This window comes from Cherax quadricarinatus, chromosome 1, assembly GCF_038502225.1.
Source record: "Cherax quadricarinatus isolate ZL_2023a chromosome 1, ASM3850222v1, whole genome shotgun sequence".
Classification (NCBI taxonomy): domain Eukaryota; kingdom Metazoa; phylum Arthropoda; class Malacostraca; order Decapoda; family Parastacidae; genus Cherax; species Cherax quadricarinatus.
Window position 1 is genome coordinate 52887771 of NC_091292.1, and position 21561 is coordinate 52909331.

Below are 21561 nucleotides of genomic sequence, written 5' to 3' on the forward strand. Positions count from 1 at the left end.
TCTTTCTTCTTTTCTTTCTTTTCTTTCTTTTCTTTCTTTTCTTTCTTTTCTTCTTTTCTTCTTTTCTTCTTTTCTTCTTTTCTTCTTTTCTTCTTTTCTTCTTTTCTTCTTTTCTTCTTTTCTTCTTTTCTTCTCTTCTTCCACATATCCAAAGCATTGCTAGGACCTATAAATACTTTGTATATATTCCAAGACAATAGTAAATGGCCAAGGCAGGTGTAAATGTCCACCTGTCTGTATTTGTGACAATTTGAGTACCTAATACTAGTGTCAGAACAAAGATTGATTATGAAATGACAAGAACTACTATAAATTGTAATTATCAGAACATAAAAATTATATAAAAATAAAAAAAAGGTATATCGGCAACACTTCTGCAAGCGGCAGGACTCGATGTTGCTGTCACGTGAGCATCCAGTGCCAACTTCTCAGCCTCATATCGCTGTAAGTACTGACCCTAATTTTTTTTTTATCCTATAACACTCCTATAATGCTCTATTCTCGTTAAAAAAAAAATATTTTTCAAAATATTAGGGGCACTGGGGTAGTGAACGTATACGTATATACGTTTGGACCATTTACGGGTTGATAACTCTCCTCTCCTATTTTTAACTAACAAATCCATTCTTTCCCTAGGCTTTCTCAGCTTATTAATCTCACTCCAAAACTTTTTCTTATTTTCAACAAAAATTGTTAACATCTCACCCACTCTTTCATTTGCTCTCTTTTTACATTGCTTCCACTCTTTTAACCTTTTTTTCTCTCCGTATACTCCTCTCTCCTTGCATCACTTCTTTGTAAAAACCTCTCATATGCTAACTTTTTCTCTTACTATTCTCTTTACATCATTCCACCAGCCACTCTTCCCTCCCACACCCATTTTCTTGTAACCACAAACTTCTGATGAACACTCTAACACTATATTCTTAAACTTGCCCCATACATCTACCCCATTGCCCAGTGCATCTGTCCTCCAACAGTTGTTTACATATACAGTGGTCCCTTGATAATTGTCGGGCTCGATAGTCGTCCTTTTCGGAAATCGTCGCATTATTTTCGTCCAAACATTGGCTTGCAAATGGTCGGTCGACTCACTAATCGTTGTTCGTCCTGGACGCGTACTCACAGCTCAGAGCCACCTCGGCCTCCCTTCCCAGCCAGTGTGCCATTGTTTACCAGTGAGCAATGGTCCCCTCACTTGTTCATGCAAAATATTTCATAATCCATTCATTTTAGTGTTTTCAAGTGCTAAATAAGCTACCATGGCTCCAAAGAAAGCTCCTAGTGCCAAGCCTTTGGTAATGGTGAGAAATACAATTGAATTTAAGAGAAACATTGAACAATATGAAAGTGGCGTACGTGTGGCCAAACTGGCCAGGATGTATAACAAACCCCATACAACCACATCTTCCATCATGGCAAAGAAAAAGGAAATCAAGGAAGCTGTTGTTGCCTGGAGAAAATTGTGGCCAGATTATTCCACAAGAGGAATTTTGAAGGGTTTGTGGCTGACCCTGATGAGCCTATGTCAGTTGTGAAATCTATTGTGGCATTGGAGAGTTCCATGGGGTTGGATGTGAGTTTGGAGGATGTGGAAGAGTTGGTGGAGGACCACAACGAAGAGTTCATCACTGAGGAGCTGCAAGAGCTTCAGCAGGAAGAGCAACAGATCGCAGCTCAGAATCTTGCTGCAGAGGAGGAAGAGAGATGGAAGAAGGTGCCTTCTTCAGAAATTAAGGAGATTTTTGAAATGTGGGGTAGGATGGAAAGATTTATGGAGAAACAACACCCTGAGAGGAATGTTGCAAGCCATATCGACAACTTGTACAGTGACAGTCTTGGCCCATTTTAGGGAAGTTTTAAAGAGACTCCAGAAACAGAGCCCTCTGGACACTTTTTTGTGAGACAAGACTCCAGTGACTCAAGCTGGTCCTAGTGGCATTAAGAAACAGAGAAGAAAAGTATGTAACCCCAGAAAAGGACTTGGTACCTGAGGGGTTGATGGAAGGGGATTCCCCTTCCAAACAGTAACTAACCCAATGTCTCTCCTCCTCCAGTCTTCCATACACTAAGAAGAATCGTCAATAAAGGTAAGTGTTATGCTGTTAGTTTCATTCATCATGTCCCATTGTATTGTTTATGTACTACATCTATATTTCATGTAAAAAAAATTTTTTGTTTTAATACTTCTGGGTGTCAGAAACGGATTAATTGTATTTACATTATTTCTTATGAGGAAAATTGATTCGAAAATTCTCTATTTTGATAATCGTCCCACTTCCAGGAACGGATTAACGGCAATAAACGAGGGACCCCTGTATCTTACCCTAACTGCCTCCTCCTTTAGTTTATAAACCTTCACATCTCTCTTACTTGCAGCTTCCATTTTCCTTGTATCCCATCTACCTTTTACTCTCAGTTTAGCTACAACTAAAAAGGGATCTGATATATCTGTGCCCCCTCTATAAACATGAAGTCTACCCAACACACTTTTATCTACCAATACATAGTCCAACAAACTAGTGTACTGTTATTTTGCCCTACATCATATCTTGTACACTTATTTATCCTCTTTTTCTTAAAATATATTACCTGTAACCAAACCCCATTCTAGAGGAGGCCTGGTCACAGACCGGGCCGCGGGGGCGTTGAGCCCTGGAACTCTCTCCAGGTAAACTATACAATCAAATGTTCCACATTATCATTTACACCTGGCACCCCACATAATCACTTACACCTGGCACCCCCACACTTACCTACCACACCCTCTCTAAATACTTCTTCTCTTTTAGCATGTAGGTCCCCTACCACAATTACTCTTTCACTTGGCTCAAAAGTTCCTACACGCTTACTTAACATCTCCCAAAGACTCTCCTCTACACTCCTCTCTTCTCCAGGTGCATACACATTTATTATGACCCACTTTTCACATTGACCCTTATTTTAATCCACATAATCCTTGAATTTATACATTTATATTCCCTCTTCTCTCTCCATAACTGATCCTTTAACATTATTGCTACCCCTTCCTTAGCTTTAACTCTCTCAGATACTTCTAACTTAATCCCATTTATTTCTCCTCACTGAAACTCCCCTACCCCCTTCAGCTTTGTTTCGCTTAGGGCTGGGACATCCAACTTCCTTTCATTCATAACCTTTACAGTCACTTCTTTCTTAACATCTGCACTACATCCACACACATTCAAACATCCCAATTTTATAAAGTTCTTCTTTTTCTTCTTTTTAGTAATACATACAGGAGAAGGGGTTACTAGCCCATTGCTCCCGGCATCTAATCTCCTCCTACGACACGCGGAAGAATTCTGTTCCACTTCCCCATGGAGATAAGCAGAAATGAACAAGAACTCTGAAGAGAGCGTATGACAGAGCTGAGGCAAACAGACTGGGAACAATTTGTCAATGGTCTCAATACTTGCACCCCACTTAACCGGGCATGGAGGGACATTAATAGAATTAAGGATAACAGAACTGGTCAGCTCGCACACCCTCATCCCTTACATAGGGCAAATGAGTTAGCCAGTGTTTGGGCTGCCACATCCAGCTATGACAATCTTCCCAGTGTCACACAGGCAAAATTAATGGACAAATATAATGCAAGGGAGAGAATGATTTGTTTTATGCTCAACAAGGAAGATGACTAACTTTCCTTTCAGTAACTTTGAACTTGATGCAGCACTAACAAAGGGCAGCTCCACATCGCTTGGGGAGGATGGTACAGTGGACCCTCGACCAACGTTGGCATTGTCTAATGTTAAATCCGACTAGCAATACATTTTAATGCAAAAAATTTTTTCAACTAGCGCCAAAAAACCCGACCAACGCTATTCGTTCCGTTCGAGACACTTCCACTTTGGCCTGAGCGCGCCTCACTTGTCCCGTGGGTGCCAGTGTTTACAAGCCAGCCAGCCACCACGGTCCCATCCAAATATACAATCGGAACATTTCATATTATCACAAGTCCTAATGGAAGGGGATTCCCCTTCTAAACACTATGACCATCAACACTCTCCCCTCCTCCCATCCCATCAATCATCACCAGATCTTCAATAAAGGTAAGTGTCATGTAACTGTTCATGTCTTCTTCAGTTTGTGTGTATTAAAATTAATATTTCATGTGGTAAAACAATTTTTTTTTCATACTTTGGGGTGTCCTGCACGGATTAATTTGATTTCCATTATTTCTTATGGGGAAAATTAACTTGACTAACGATGATTTTGACTAACGATGAGCTCTCAGGAACGGATTTATAGCGTTAGTCGAGGGTCCACTGTATTAGGGCATACTCAGATTGCTGTGTCGAGTACCAGGTAATCCTTTACTTGAATTATATAATATGAGCTACATCACTGGGGAGCTCCCTAAATCATGGACCAACAGCCTCATTATTTCCATTCTGAAGCCCAACCAACAGAACTCATTTCGCCCAATATCCCTTGCTAGCTGCTTGTGTAAAACATTCGAAAGGATGATTCTTAACCCCTTGACTGTCGCAACCCCAAATCCTTAGGTGTCGAAATCCTGGTGTCGAAAAATTTTTGGGAAAAAAAAAATCATTTTTTCTTATTAAATGATAGAGAATCTTTTCCTGATGGTAATGACACCATAAGAATGAAATTTTATGGAAAACTTGTGGAATTACGCTCTCGCGAAGTTAGCGACCTCAGCGATATTTACGAATCCGCCATTTCGCCCACTTTGAGCCCTATTTTCGGCTAATTCCATTGTTCCAGTCAACCAAACTCATAGCTATTTCTTTAGAACTCCATTTGTTCTATCGATTGAGTACAAGAAACTGCCCATTTACCGATTTCAACTACCCAATATGCCAATTTCAAAATAGGGTCCAGAATGAACAATGCAGACATTCCTGGCTCTAAAATAACATTTTCTTTGTTCATCAGTCACGTCTCCCAGCCCCTCTGATATTACTCTTGCTTTCTATTTTGAATTTTTATTCAAACAAAAAATAGAAGATTTACTGTTACGCAGACTACTGCAGTATTGTAATAATTGTATAAATAATGTCAACCCATTCATGACTGCATATTAGAATGGCTAGTTGGACATTTATTGGAGAATAACCATTTGTTTACTTTTTAAAATTGGCAAAAATCAAACAATCCCCTACTTTGAGCTCCATTTCAAGGTTCTTTTCATAGTAAAACCAATCAACATCACCTCTATTTCTATAACATGTTTTCCATTCTATCAAATGAGACCAAGAAAATGAGAATACAACCATAAATACTATACAAAAATACACCACAAAGTCGGCGTTTTAATCCAAAAATACGGTGTTTTTTTTCTCATGCACTGTGTGCTGCAGGATTTTTTTTTTTATGGTGCACACTGACCACACAGACCCATTCTCTCACATGTGGGCCTACCAGCTTTCTCCCGCTTGATTTGAAGCCGCTAGAATTTTTGAGTATATATGCGTCAAACACAGTGGCTTGTAAGATGTATATGTACGACCGAAACAGTAAAAGGATTAATTGTCTCATACACAGAATTAAGCAGTTTTTGTCTCCCCAGTTACATGGTTTCATGCATGGAAGGAGTGTGCATCATTTCTTAGCCACCTTTCTCACCCTGCACACTGACAGCTCATACACTACCTTCTTTGCCCTTATATCTGCTTTTGATGTAGCCAACCGACATGTAATCATTAGAGAACTTGCAAGAATAGATGTTGGAGGATGGCTTCTCCACTGGATTAAAGGCTACCTGTCCAGTAGAAAGTGTGTTGTTCCAGGGACATGGAAATGTAACCAAAGATTTTAAATTAGGAACCCCACAGGGAGGTGTGCTCAGTCCCACCCTATTCAATATTCTAATTAATGCCTTACTTAATGCTATGCCTAGCCAACCCCATCATTAAATGATTAGTTTTGCTGATGATATAATGATTCACACCACTGGATTCTCCAACACCCAAAACATTCTTAATCATGTACTAGCCTCGTGTCAGGACCTGGGGTTGATAATCTCTACTGATAAAACAAAGATGCTCAACAGACGTCCTCCTCGACAGAGTGGCACAGTTCGTCAGATCCAGTTGCATGATGGGACTCATCTAGAATATGTAAGCAGATACAGGTATCTAGGCTTTGAGGTTCCATTACTTGGACCTGTTGTAACGAGACTTTGTTGCCAATACAAATAAAGGCTGAGGGTACTTAGAGTTGTGGCAGGTTTTCATCCCAGGTATGGAACTAATGTTAAAATTGTGAAAATAATGTATCTTGCTTATATGAGATCATTGGTTGATTATGCTGCACCACTACTTGCACTCATGTCTGACTGGAAGCTTGGAGGGCTGGAAAAACTGCGAAACGAAGCAATGAGGATTATCCTAGGATGCCCTCGTTCTGCTAGAATTCTAAATTCTGAGGAAAGAACTTAATATTCCAAGCATTAGAGTTTGTGTTACTGAAAGAAATATCCTCATTGGGATCAATACGCTTATGTTAGCCCATTCAAATCCCTGCACAGAAGCCCTTCAAACTTTCCTCAGCACTTGTGAACATCCTTCCAGATGGATTGAAAAAACTGGAACTGACCTGCATGAACCAGCTACATGATATATGTTAAGTTAGGCAACAGAGGCACTTCCTTGCTCCATCGGATATTACCCCATTCCAAACTACCATTCCTCCATTTCCCCCCAAAGTTCTTCTTAAATCACAACCAAAGCTTCGTCTTGGAGCCAAACAGGGTGCCTTAAGCTGTATTGATAACTTAGTCACACAGAACACTGTCACAAATTATTTACGTTGATGGTTCTGTTCACCAATCCACAGGTGCAGCTGGTAGTGCTGCTGTTGTCATACAGAGTGATGGCTATCATAAAGAAATTGGAGCACGCATCAATAACTGGGCCTCTACCCTTCAAACAGAACTGTTTACCATACTCCTTGCACTCAAATGCATCCATGTATCTAAGGTTGACACTTTAATTGTAACTGATTCTCTGTCATCCATAAATGCTCTCAACTCATTAAGTATAAATTGTGGCATGCTTGTGTCAGAAGCCAGACACAGGTATGGTAAGATTGTGGACAGTGGAGGCAGATTGCACATGCTGTGGATTCCATATCACACTGGTCTTCAGATGCATGATAGAACTGATGAATTGGCTAAGCTGTATGCTTTCAAAGAGGGAGTAGATTACAATCTTGGGCTGTCAGATAGCAGTTTGAGAACAATTATACGAAAAGAACTTCAAGTGAACTTCATTGACTTAAGACTTAGGGAGATTGACACAAGTCAGTGGATCAATCATTATTCCATCATGCAGGAGGAGCCACTTGTCTATGGTGCATCCAACAAAATAAGCAGATTCTTGGATGTCACTACCGCCCAGCTCCGGCTGGGTTACAAGTATCTTTGGCAGGTTAAATCACCACCACCAGATGTAGACCAAACGAAATGTAAACTTTGCCAGATGGACTATTGTCACACCTTGCATCATTATGTACTGAAGTGTGATAAAATTAATGCATTTAGAGACAATTCACTCAGAAATGTTCAAGAAATGGCAAAGTATTTTATCCACAGTGGTATATTACAGACCATTCTGGAGAAATAGCTGTAAATGAAGCATTATCACGTATGTGTGTGTGTGTGTGTGTGCTCGCCTAATTGTACTCGCCTAATTGTGGTTGCAGGGGTCAAGACTCGGCTCCTGGCCCCACCTCTTCACTGATCGCTACTAGGTCCTCTCGCTCTGCTTCCAGAGCTTTGTCATACCTCGTCTTAAAGCTATGTATGGTTCCTGCCTCCACTACTTCACTTGCTAGGCTATTCCACTTCCTGACGACTCTGACTGAAGAAATGCTTCCTAACATCCCTCTGACTCGACTGAGTCTTCAGCTTCCAATTGTGACACCTTGTTTCTGTGTCCCCTCTCTGGAACAACCTGTCTCTGTCTACCTTATCTATTCCATGCAGTATTTTGTATGTCATTATCATGTCTCCCCTGACTCCTGTCCATCAATGTTGTCAGTCCGATTTCCCTCAACCTTTCTTCATAGGACATACCCCTGAGCTCCGGAACTAGCCTTGTTGCAAACCTTTGCACTTTCTCTGATTTCTTGATGTGTTTAACCAGGTGTGGGTTCCAAACTGGTGCTGCATACTCCAGTATGGGCCTGACGCACACAGTGTATAAAGTCTTGAACGATTCCTTACTAAGGTATCGGAACACTATTCTCAGGATTGCCAGGCGCCCGTATGCTGCAGCAGTTATCTGGTTGATGTGTGCCTCTGGAGACATGATCGGTGTTATGGTCACCCCAAGATCTTTCTCCTTGAGTGAGGTTTGCAGTCTTTGGCCACCTAGCCTATACTCTGTCTGCGGTCTTCTTTGCCCTTCTCCGATCTTCATGACTTTGCATTTGGCAGGGTTGAATTCAAGAAGCCAGTTGCTGGACCATGTGTCTAGCCTGTCCAGATCTTTGAAGTCCTGCTTGGTCCTCATTTGATTTAATTCTCCTCATTAACTTCACATCATCTGCGAACAGGGACACCTCTGAGTTTATCCCTTCCATCATGTCATTCACATATACCAGAAATAGCACTGGTCCTAGGACCGATCCCTGTGGGACCCCGCTCGTCACAGGTGCCCACTGTGATACCTCATCCCGTACCATGACTTGTTGTTGCCTCCCTGTCAGATATTATCTGATCCATTGCAGTGCCCTTCCTGTTATACGCGCTTGATCCTCTAGTTTCTGCACTAGTCGCTTGTGATGAACTGTGTCGAAGGCCTTCTTGCAGTCCAAGAAAATGCAATCAACATACCCCTCTCTCTCGTGTCGTACTTCTGTAACTTTGTCATAGAACTCCAGAAGGTTTGTGACACAGGATTTGCCTTTCATGAATCCGTGCTGGTTGTCGTTTATAATCTTGTTCCGTTCCAGGTGCTCCACCACTCTCCTCCTGATAATCTCCATGACTTTGCATACTATACACGTCATTGACACTGGTCTGTAATTTAGTGCCTCTTTTCTGTCTCCTTTTTTAAAAATGGGAACTACATTTTGTGGTTTGTGTGTGTGTGTGTGTGTGTGTACTCGCCTAGTTGAGGTTGCAGGGGTCGAGTCCAAGCTCCTGGCCCCACCTCTTCACTGGTCACTACTAGGTCACTCTCCCCGTACCGTGAGCTTTTTCATACCTCTGCTTAAAGCTATGTATGGATCGTGCCTCCACTACTTCGCTTCCCAAACTATTCCACTTTCTGACTACTCTGTGGCTGAAGAAATACTTCCTAACATTCCTATGATTCATTTGTGTCTTCAACTTCCAACTGTGTCCCCTTGTTACTGTGTCCAATCTCTGGAACATCCTGTCTTTGTCCACCTTGTCGATTCCTCTCAGTATTTTGTATGTCGTTATCATATCCCCCCTATCTCTCCTGTCCTCCAGTGTCATCAGGTTGATTTCCCTTAACCTCTCCTCGTAGGACATACCTCTTAGCTCTGGGACTAGTCTTGTTGCAAACCTTTGCACTTTCTCTAGTTTCTTTACGTGCTTGACTAGGTGTGGGTTCCAAACTGGTGCCGCATACTCCAATATGGGCCTAACGTACACGGTGTACAGGGTCCTGAACGATTCCTTATTAAGATTTCAGAATGCTGTTCTGAGGTTTGCTAGGCGCCCATATGCTGCAGCCGTTATTTGGTTGATGTGCGCTTTAGGAGATGTGCCTGGTGTTATACTCGCCCCAAGATCTTTTTCCTTGAGTGAGGTTTGTAGTCTCTGGCCCCCTAGACTGTACTCCGTCTGCGGTCTTCTTTGCCCTTCCGCATTCTTCACGACTTTGCACTTGGTGGGGTTGAACTCCAGGAGCCAATTGCTGGACCAGGTCTGCAGCCTGTCCAGATCCCTTTGTAGTTTGCCTGGTCTTCGATCGAATGAATTCTTCTCATCAACTTCACGTCATCTGCAAACAGGGACACCTCGGAGTCTATTCCTTCCGTCATGTCGTTCACAAATACCAGAAACAGCACTGGTCCTAGGACTGACCCCTGTGGGACCCCGCTGGTCACAGGTGCCCACTCTGACACCTTGCCATGTACCATGACTCACTGCTGTCTTCCTGACAAGTATTCCCTGATCCATTGTAGTGCCTTCCCTGTTATCCTTGCTTGGTCCTCCAGTTTTGCACTAATCTCTCGTGTGGAACTGTCAAACGCCTTCTTGCAGTCCAAGAAAATGCAATCCACCCACCCCTCTCTCTCTCTTGTCTTACTGCTGTCACCATGTCATAGAACTCCAGTAGGTTTGTGACACAGGATTTCCCGTCCCTGAAACCATGTTGGCTGCTGTTGATGTGATCATTCCTTTCTAGGTGTTCCACCATTGTGTGTGTGGTGTGTATGTGTGGTATGTGTGTGTGTGTGTGGTGTGTGTATGTGGTGTGTGTATGTGGTGTGTGTATGTGGTGTGTGTATGTGGTGTGTGTATGTGGTGTGTGTATGTGGTGTGTGTATGTGGTGTGTGTATGTGTGTGTGGTGTGTGTGTGTGTGTGGTGTGTGTGTGGTGTGTGTGTGTGTATGTGGGGTGTGTATGTGTGTGGTGTGTGTGTGGTGTGTGTATGTGTGGGGTGTGTATGTGTGTGTGGGGTGTGTGTGTGCACGGGTGTGCGTGTATATGTTTGTACGCTCGTGTGCATGTGTGTCTATGCATGCACCCTCGTGTGTGTGTATGACCCACTTAATATTTGTATTTAGAACTCATTACAATTGTGACTGGGTGTGGACGTGTCAGTGACTCATTACTGCGTAATTTGTTTATGATTGTAACCATGTATAGGAGTGTAAATGGTTCATTACTTTTGTAACATGTCATGATTGTGACCAGATCTGCCTGGAGTTCATTACCTTTTGTAACTAGTTCAGCTATCATAACTTTGGGGTCCAGTTCCTGGACCTATTATGTACCTCTAATATTTTGACTACCGCCCACAGGATGGGTATGGGGTGCATAATAAAGATATTAAACTAACACACTAACTCACTCTCTCTCACTCTCACTCTCTCACTCTCACTCTCTCACTCTCTCACTCTCTCACTCTCTCACTCTCTCACTCTCTCACTCTCTCACTCTCTCACTCTCTCACTCTCTCACTCTCTCTCTCACTCTCTCACACTCTCTCACACTCTCTCACACTCTCACACTCTCTCACACTCTCACACTCTCTCACACTCTCACACTCTCTCACACTCTCTCACACTCTCTCACACTCACACTCTCTCACTCTCTCTCACACTCTCTCACACTCACACTCTCTCACACTCTCTCACACTCTCTCACACTCACACTCTCACTCTCTCACACTCACACTCTCACTCTCTCACACTCTCTCTCACTCTCTCTCACACTCTCTCACTCTCTCTCACACTCTCTCACTCTCACTCTCTCACACTCTCTCACACTCTCTCACACTCTCTCACACTCTCTCACACTCTCTCACACTCTCTCACACTCTCACTCACTCTCACTCACTCTCACTCACTCACTCTCACTCTCTCACTCTCACTCTCTCACTCTCTCACTCTCTCACACTCTCACTCTCTCTCACTCTCTCTCACTCTCTCACACTCTCACACTCACACTCTCTCACTCTCTCACACTCTCTCACACTCTCACTCTCACTCTCTCACTCTCTCACTCTCTCACACTCTCACTCTCTCTCACACTCTCTCACTCTCTCTCACTCTCACTCTCTCTCACTCTCTCTCACTCACTCTCTCTCACTCTCTCTCTCTCTCTCTCTCTCTCTCTCATTCACTCACGCTCACTCTCTCTTTCACTCACACACTCGCTCTCTCTCTCTCTCTCTCTCTCTCTCTCTCGTGTTTTTCTCGCTTACCTCTCGTCCTACATTAAGACTACAAATATTTTAAGGTGAGTAATGAGTGTACTGTATATGCATTTTATCACTATTAGGTGCTTTAAGCATCATAGTATATTATGTGTGGGTGGGGGTGGCTAGGAGGGCTACCACACCTGACTTCTTACAATAAATACTACTCACTTTTTGCCCAACATTAATTAAGACAACAAATATTTTGAGGTAAATAATGATTATACTTTGTGTGTATTTTACTTAGTTTTTAATGCCTAGTTCTGTTGCTAACTTAATATTTGTACGTTAGTGGAAACTTGTTTTCTGGCATTTATATGCGCTTATGAGTGGGAAAAAAATGACGTTCTGCTTTGTGGTGGTAGCCTGAAACCTAACATGCCATATAAGTGGGGCCCTACTGTACCTCCCTGGCCAGTGCATGAAATCACCATCGTCCTTTCTTCATTGACATTTAAAAGTTCGTCCTTTCTTCATTGACATTTAAAAGTTCCTCGAAATATTCCTGCCATCTTCCCAATCCCTCCAGTTCCCCATCTACTAACTCCCCTACTTTGTTTTTATCTGACAGAACCATTCATTCGCTAGGCTTTCTTAACCTGTTTATCTCGCTCCAAAATTTTTTTTTATTCTCGGCAAAATTTCTTGACAGTGCTGCTCTCTCTTTATCATTTGTTCTTCTTTTACACACTCACCACTCTCTTAACCTTTCTTTGACTACTTATACTCTGCCCTTCTTATATCACTTCTGCTTTGTAAAAACCTCTCATAAACTACCTTTTTCTCTTTTATCATACACTTTACTTGATCATTTCACCAGTTACTCCTCTTTCCTCCTGCCCCCACCCTCCTATAGCCACAAACTTCTGCCCTACATTCTAATACTGCATTTTTAACACTATCCCATCCCTCATCAACCCTGTCACTACCCATACTCGCATTAACCCACCTTTCTGCCAATACTTGCTTATATCTCACCCCAACTTCCTCCTCCTGTAGTTTATAAACTTTCACCTCTTGCTTGCTGCTGCCATTTTTCTCTTGGCCCATCTACCTCTTACTCTTAACTGTAGCTACAACTAAGTAATGATCTGATATATCCGTTGTCCCTCTATAAACATGTACATCCTGAAGCCTACACATCAGTCTTTTCACCAATTCATAATCTAACAAAATAGCTTTGTTACGTGCTACATCATTCCTTGTTTACTTATTTATTCTCTTTTCATAAAGGAGGTTTTGTGGGCGAGGGGCTTGGACTTACAGCAAGTGTGTGTGTGTGTGTGTTCGATAGGAGTGAATGGAGACGAATGGTATTTAGGACCTTATGAGCTGCTGGAGTGTGAGCAGGGTAATATTTAGTGAAGGGATTCAGGGAAACCAGTTATTTTTATATAGCCGGACTTGAGTCCTGGAAATGGGAAGTACAATGCCTGCAATCTAAAGGAGGGGTTTGGGATATTGACGGTTTGGAGGGATGTGTTGCGTATCTATACATATATGCTTCTAAACTGTTGTATTCTGGGCACCTCTGCAAAAACAGTGATTATGTGTGTAAGGTGAAAGTGTTGAATGATGAAAGTATTTTCTTTTTGGGTCACCCTGCCTTGGTGGGAGACGGCCAACTTGTTAAAAAAAAAAAAAAAAAAAAAGTGTTATTACCAAACCTCTTTCTACACACAGTTCAATTAAAGGCTCCCAATTTTCATTTACCCCTGCTACCCTAGATTTACCTACTGCTCACTCCACAACATTTTTACCCACTTTAGCATTGATATCCCCAACCACAAATACTCTAATTTGCTTCAAAACTCCCCACGCACTCTCTCAGTATTTCCCAAGATCGGTCTGTCTCTGTCTCTCTGTCTGTCTGTCTCTCTCTGTCTCTCTGTCTGTCTCTCTGTCTCTGTCTCTCTCTCTCTGTCTCTGTCTCTCCGTCTCTCCGTCTGTCTGTCTCTCTGTCTGTCTCTCTCTGTCTCTGTCTCTGTCTCTGTCTCTCTCTCCTCCTCCAGGTGCATAAATGCTTACTGTAACCCACTTTTTACATCCAACCCTTATTTTACTCCACATAATCCTTGAATTTATACATTTATATTCCTTCTTTTCCTACCATAACTTATCCTTCAACATTACTGCTACTCCTTCCTTAGCTCTAACTCTTAGAAACCCCTAACCTAATCCTATTTATTTCTCCCCATTGAAACTCTTCCCCCTTCAACTTTGTTTCACTTAATGCCAGTACATCCAGCTTCTTTTCATCCACAATTATGTTTATCATTTGCACAACTACTCACATTCAAACATCCCACTTTGACGGTTATCTTCTTTTTAGTAAGCTGCTCGGGAAAAGGCGTTACTATCCCATTGCTCCCAGCATTTAGTTGACTTGTACAACATGCATGGCTTATGGAGGAAAGATTCTTATTCTGCTTCCCCATGGATATGAAAGGAAAAGCAATAAGAACAAGAACTATTAAGATAAAATCAAAGAAGACTCAGATTAATGTATATGCATGAACGTGTACATGTATGTGTTGTGTGACCTATGTGTAAGTTGAAGTAGCAAGACATACCTGAAATCTTGCATGTTTGAGACAAAAAAGACACCACCAATCCTACCTTCATGTAAGACAAATTCAGGCTTCCGTTTTACACTTGCCTGGCAGTACGGCAATACCTCCCTGAGCAATTGCTGTCCACCAACCTACTACCTATATATACCTATATATCTTGACAAATAATTAAAATTTTCTTTTTCAGTTTGTTTATCGACATCTGGACAGCTCTTATGTTCATCCCAGTAGGTTTGAAGAAGAAATTCCAAAGCTTCTGAAGCTTCTGAAGTATCCTGTTCAGATGTCAAAGTCATCTTTTATCACAGGTGACTTTCTTCTTTTTCTTTCCTATTATTAAATATTGACAATACTATGCTGCCTATTTCTTTCATTTTTATCTTTACCTTTCCATCATTGTTTCACTTGCTCGTATCACATCCGTAGCCCTTGACCAGAATGTGAGGAAATACTAAGAAAAATGAAGAAACTCAGAAAATCTGGCAGTTCAGAATCTAACTGCCATAGCAACAGATTTTGCATCATTTGTGTTGTCAGCAAGTGATGGAGCAGTTTAGTTATATAAACTAGATTTGAATTTCTTTAGCATTGAAAAACTAATAAGACATCAGAATCACAAATGAAACTTGCTTAGATCACAACCTCATTGAAGTGTAAATACACAAGTATAAAATGTTTTGTTGTAACTCAAAACATTGGCAAACATAGTGGAATGTTTAGTAAGTGTAATAAAAAAAAATTTGACTAGAGAAGCAATATAACAAGAATAATGTTCTGGCTGATTTTGTGGCTAAAGTGTTATTGCAAATTGTGAAATAGGGCTACACTATTCTACAATGGTTCCTTTTAAAGCGACTTTGAAAACTATTGTATATCTTCACAACTATGTATATCAAGATTTTGTAAAGTAAAAGGACACAAGTGCAACTAATGTGACATTTTTATTGTAGCAACGTTTCGCTCTCCAGGAGCTTTATCAAGCCGTTACAAACGGTACATGGACACAGAGGGTATATATAGGCTCAGAGTGAGGTGCAATACTAGTGGTAGTAGTAGCAATAGTAGTGATATAAGTTGTAGTAGTAGTAATACAATATGGTAGAACAGTCAACTTGCACATGAGTAAAAGGATATAAAAGCTATTACTTGGGTAACATAGAATTAGGTTAGACAAATATTTATATAGGAGGCTGGATAGAGAAGGCCTGTTTCAATGTTCATTCTCTGTAATGTGCTTGTGTAGTATTAGCAGGAGAGACTGTGATGGCAGGGTTTACTGTTTTCTGGAGGATTCTTGCTAAGACTTCAGAGATGGTGAAGCTGCCTTTGTTTTGTTCAGTCGTATTAGAACAGCGATTAGTGATGATTCAAAGCACTTGCGTCTGCAGAAATTAGTTTCTTTGATCACTAATTGGGCGTCCCTGAATTTCATGAGATGATTGGTGAAATTTCGGTGTTGTACGCAGGCGTTGTTCAAGTTGTCGTGCCTACATGTATAAATGTGTTCATTGAGGTGGGTGTCAAGGTTTCTTGCTATTTCATTTACATAAATCTCGTCGTAGCCTCCACAGGGTATAGTGTAAACCCCTGAGTTGACTGGTTCATGGTGCTTTGATTTTGTCTTGGTTAGATCCTTTATTGAAGTGCTGGAAGCGATGGCGACTCTGGTGTTAGCCTGTGAAAGTACTTTAGAAACGTTCAGTATAACCTGGCTGTTGGGAAGAATTATAAGTTTGTTAGGAGTGGTGTTGGTGTGTGGAGAATTAATGATCTGAAGAGCTCTTTTCTTGCAGTCTTTGATGAAAAAGGAAGGAAAATGTAAATCAGTGAAGGTTTGGTGAATGCATGTACATTCCTCGTCAAGAAACTCAGGACTACAAAATCGGTATTATGCTCTTAGGAAAAACCTGACGATGATGCCTCTTTTGGTCTTAGTATCTTGACTGGAATAGAAGTGTGTGAGATCATTTTTATTTGTAGGTTTCTGGTAAACTTGAAATCTTAGGTTGTTGTCTACTTTGTGGATGAGGACGTCGAGGAAAGGTAGCTTGTCATTGGACTCTTCTAGTGTACACTGGATCGCCGGATCAACTGTGTTGAGCCTTGCCTGAAGATTCCGTACATCAAAACGTTTGGGAGTTATTACGAGGACGCCGTCCACGTAGCATAACCAAGTGATGCTTGAAGGGATGATGTTGGCGAAGTGTTCGGACTCTAGATGTTCCATGTTTACCTGGAGTTTACCTGGAGAGAGTTCCGGGGGTCAACGCCCCCGCGGCCCGGTCTGAGACCAGGCCTCCTGGTGGATCAGAGCCTGATCAACCAGGCTGTTGCTGCTGGCTGCACGCAAACCAACATACGAGCCACAGCCCGGCTGATCCGGAACTGACTTTAGGTGCTTGTCCAGTGCCAGCTTGAAGACTGCCAGGGGTCTGTTGGTAATCCCCCTTATGTGTGCTGGGAGGCAGTTGAACAGTCTCGGGGCCCCTGACACTTATTGTATGGTCTCTTAACGTGCTAGTGACACCCCTGCTTTTCATTGGGGGGATGGTGCATCGTCTGCCAAGTCTTTTGCTTTCGTAGTGAGTGATTTTCGTGTGCAAGTTCGGTACTAGTCCCTCTAGGATTTTCCAGGTGTATATAATCATGTATCTCTCCCTCCTGCGTTCCAGGGAATACAGGTTTAGGAACCTCAAGCGCTTCCAATAATTGAGGTGTTTTATCTCCGTTATGCGCGCCGTGAAAGTTCTCTGTACATTTTCTAGGTCGGCAATTTCACCTGCCTTGAAAGGTGCTGTTAGTGTGCAGCAATATTCCAGCCTAGATAGAACAAGTGACCTGAAGAGTGTCATCATGGGCTTGGCCTCCCTAGTTTTGAAGGTTCTCATTATCCATCCTGTCATTTTTCTAGCAGATGCGATTGATACAATGTTATGGTCCTTGAAGGTGAGATCCTCCGACATGATCACTCCCAGGTCTTTGACGTTGGTGTTTCGCTCTATCTTGTGGCCAGAATTTGTTTTGTACTCTGATGAAGATTTAATTTCCTCATGTTTACCATATCTGAGTAATTGAAATTTCTCATCGTTGAACTTCATATTGTTTTCTGCAGCCCACTGAAAGATTTGGTTGATGTCTGCCTGGAGCTTTGCAGTGTCTGCAATGGAAGACACTGTCAAGTTGGCTAAGACGGCATTGGTGGGGGACCCCATTCCCATGCCGTAGGTTTGTTTGTAGAGCTTGTTATTGAAAGAAAAATAGTTGAAATTAACACAGAGTTCAGTCAAGTCAACAAAATCTCCAGGAGGTAGAGGAATATTAAGGGAGGGGTGAGCCTTTTTCCAGTTTCAGGAAATTAAAATTGAAAAATTGTGGAAAAAAAATTTTTCTTGTTGAAAAATAGTACAAAATTCTGACATTTTGATGTAATCTGCTTATTTCTATTTTATTTCTAAGTATGTTTTTCATTAAATGTATATTTTTTGTCGCTGCTGTCAGCAAAAGTACATGTTGGCAATTAGTGTTTTTTTTTTTTTTCTCCAAAAATTATGATTTTTATGATTGTTTCATTGTTAATACTCTACATTACTACTAAAGTCACTTTCAGACTTCACAATGAGGCAGCCATTAATAACTTGACAGCAGCAGTGACAAACATTGACTGGCACACTGAGCTAGAAATCTATACAGATATTGACGAATGTATTAATAATTTTCTAAAAAAGACCCAATACCTTTATAACAAGCACTGCCCCCAAAAAACTAAACAGATGACAGCTAAGAGACTGAACAGTCCCTGGCTAACACCCAGCATCCTCAAATCCATAAATACAAAGCACCTATACGAAAAACAGTACAGAATGGGTCACATAACCAGAGACCAAACAAAACGTTACTTGTCAATCCTAACCAGCCTGATAAGAAGGGCTAAAAAATTATTAGGAGAACAGATTATCCAACTTACAAGGTGATATAAAAAAGGCCTGGAAAACGCTCTCAGCAATTCTGGGAACAAAAAAGATATCACGAAATAGCAAAATTGAATTAAGAAAACCAGATGAACCCCAACTCCCAACTGAAACAGCGAACAGACTCAATAATTTCTTCTCCACTATAGGAAAAAAACCTTGCCAATAAAATCCCAGGCTCAGATACCCCACCCAATGACTATCTCACTGGCAACTACCCGAACACACTGTTCCTAGCTCCGACTAACCCTACTGAGGTCTCCCTTATTATCAACACACTAAAAAAACAAGACAAGAGATTTAAATACCTTACCACCCTTTATATACAAGAAAGCATCACAAGTACTATCACCAATCATTGCAGCACTCTCTAACAAATCCATAGAATCCTCTACCTTCCCAACAGTTCTCAAAATAGCAAGGGTCACCCCTATCCATAAAGGAGGAGACCAAACGGACTTGAATAATTATAGGCCAATATCCAACTTACACCCTCTCTAAAATCTTCGAAAAATTAATTCATAAGTGAATCTATTCCTACCTCATCTCCCACAACCTACTCAACCTCTGTCAGTTTGGGTTCAGGCCTAATAAAAATACTAATGATGCTATTATACACATGCTAGAACACATATACACTGCAATAGAGAAAAAAGAAGTCCCACTGGGGATATTCATAGACATACGTAAAGCTTTTGATACAGTTGACCATGACTTGCTCCATATAAAATTGTCGCACTATGGTATAAGAGGGCACTCCCTCAACTACCTAAAGTCTTACCTCAGTAACAGAAGCCAATATGTGTACACAAACGGGGCAAACTCTTCAGCATAGCCAATTACAGTTGGTGTCCCACAGGGAAGTGTCCTAGGCCCTCTTCTTTTTCTCATATACATAAATGACCTACCAAATGCATCGCAACTACTCAAACCCACACTATTTGCAGATGACACTACATAAGTCTTCTCTCACCCGAGCCCAGTCATGCTAGCCAATACTGTAAATACCGAATTACAGAAAATATCTACCTGGATGAGGACTAACAAACTTACTCTAAACATTGACAAAAGCTACTTCATTCAGTTAGGTAACAGAGCTACAGACTTCCCTCTTAACATAAAGGTAAACAGATTGTCTATCACAAAACTCAGAGGGAAAATTCTTAGGAATCCACCTTGATAATAGACTCAAATTTCAAACACATATACAACAAATTTCCAAAAAAAATTTCCAAGACCGTAGGCATACTATCGAAGATACGGTACTATGTTCCACAGTCAGCCCTTCTGGCCCTATATCACTCACTTATTTACCCCTATCTCACCTATGGAATTTGTGCATGGGGCTCAACAACAATAAACCATCTCAGACCATTAATTACCCAACAAAAGGCTGCAGTCAGAATGATAACAAATTCCCACTACAGGCAGCACACTCGACCAATATTCAAAACTCTAAACCTACTCACCATTCAAAACATCCATACTTATTACTGCACCTACTACATTCATAGAACACTTAATTCTGATATAAACCCTCTCCTCAAACGTCTCCTTACCAACCTCACCAGAACACACAACCATAACACAAGGCACAGATCACTCTTTGATGTTCCTCGAGTCCATCTCACGCTATGCAAAAACTCAATGCACATAAAAGGCCCTAAAATCTGGAATTCATTACCTGTGAATATAAAAGAAACACTGTTTATAAATTCAAGTCTCTTCTCAAAAATCACTTACTCACCCACAACTAAATAAATACTGAATAATTGTATCTCATAAATTGTCTCGTAAATGTTTCTCATTATTGTATCTCATAAATGTCTAACCTGTGACCCAATCAAACTTTATTTTTTAATTACATTACCTAACAGAATACTCCAATCTACTGAATGCTCAGCAACACAGTAAATGACCATATGACCTGTCTGTAATACTCATTTGTGCTAAATTGTTATCTGTTTACAGTAATGTATTTACCACTGAATATGTCATTGCTTAGTTAATCTTTGTAGATGAATGGTTCAGAGAACCGACATGTTGATAAATTAGACACATGTGCAATTCTTGGGTATCTTTACTGAGGAAACGTTTCGCCACACAGTGGCTTCATCAGTCCATACGTAGAAGAAACTTGAAGAACAGGAGGAGAATGAGGTAATCAGTCCCTCAACCTTGAGTCGATGTGTTCAGTCCATCAATCTTGAATAGAATACGGCATATGAGCGGAGAAGCAGCTTATAAACCGTATAGCAGGAGAGGTGCAGCAGTCATAGGTGGTGTCACATTTGTTCAATGTGGAAGTAGGTCGTGCCCAAGAATTAGGCAAGCGAAGAATTCCTAAGTATTAAGGTCCCACATTGAACAAATGTGACACCACCTATGACTGCTGCACCTCTCCTGCCATACGGTTTATAATCTGCTTCTCCGCTCATATGCCGTATTCTATTCAAGATTGATGGACTGAACACATCGACTCAAGGTTGAGGGACTAATTACCTCATTCTCCTCCTGTTCAAGTTTCTCCTACGTATGGACTGATGAAGCCACTGTGTGGCGAAACGTTTCCTCAGTAAAGATACCCAAGAGTTGCACATGTGTCTAATTTAGTTAAGATTAAGTTAATTTTAAGCCTGCTCATGATGCTCTGCATACAAGGGGCTTTGGCCTGTTGCACTGTATAACTTTGTACTTCACTGTATCGTTTTCAAATTAATAAATAAATAAATAAATAAAACATGGCATCATCTGTGCTAGCTAGAGTGTGGAGCTCGATCAGTGTCTGCCTCAGTAGCCGGCAGGCTGTCAACAAGCAAGGAGGGATGCAACACGCTCAGATTTGGCGGGCGGTAGCTGTAGAGTTTCACACCAAACAAAATCAGTAATGAACCAGAAATAAGTTAATGACACTGTAATCTCTCTCCTGCGATAAATATTAATAGGATTGTCATGATTTTTGCAGACATTATTGAGGAATGATGGTTCTACAAGCACCCAGAGAGGATTTGTGATACTGTTTACAGCTTTGTTTTTAATGATTTTTTTGTACACAAAAAAAAATAAAAACAAAAATACTAACTTCAACATTTTTTTATGACATTATCGCTAAACTGTCCTGGGTC

At 41.2% G+C, this 21561-nt stretch overlaps 2 protein-coding genes across 3 annotated transcripts in view; one reads left to right on the forward strand and one right to left on the reverse strand.

The window, feature by feature from the left end:
- LOC128685448 (kinetochore protein NDC80 homolog) overlaps window positions 1-14823 on the forward strand; it is a 128180-nt gene extending 113357 nt beyond the window's left edge. For both annotated transcript variants that reach the window (XM_070082227.1, XM_070082230.1), the window contains exon 5: window positions 14656-14823. In XM_070082227.1, coding sequence (XP_069938328.1) covers window positions 14656-14808 — 153 coding nt within the window. In that variant the 3' untranslated portion in view covers window positions 14809-14823. The remainder of the gene's footprint in view (window positions 1-14655) is intronic.
- Window positions 1-21561, reverse strand: part of LOC128685456 (glutamyl aminopeptidase-like) — a 626129-nt gene that overhangs the window by 561477 nt on the left and 43091 nt on the right. The window lies entirely within an intron of this gene.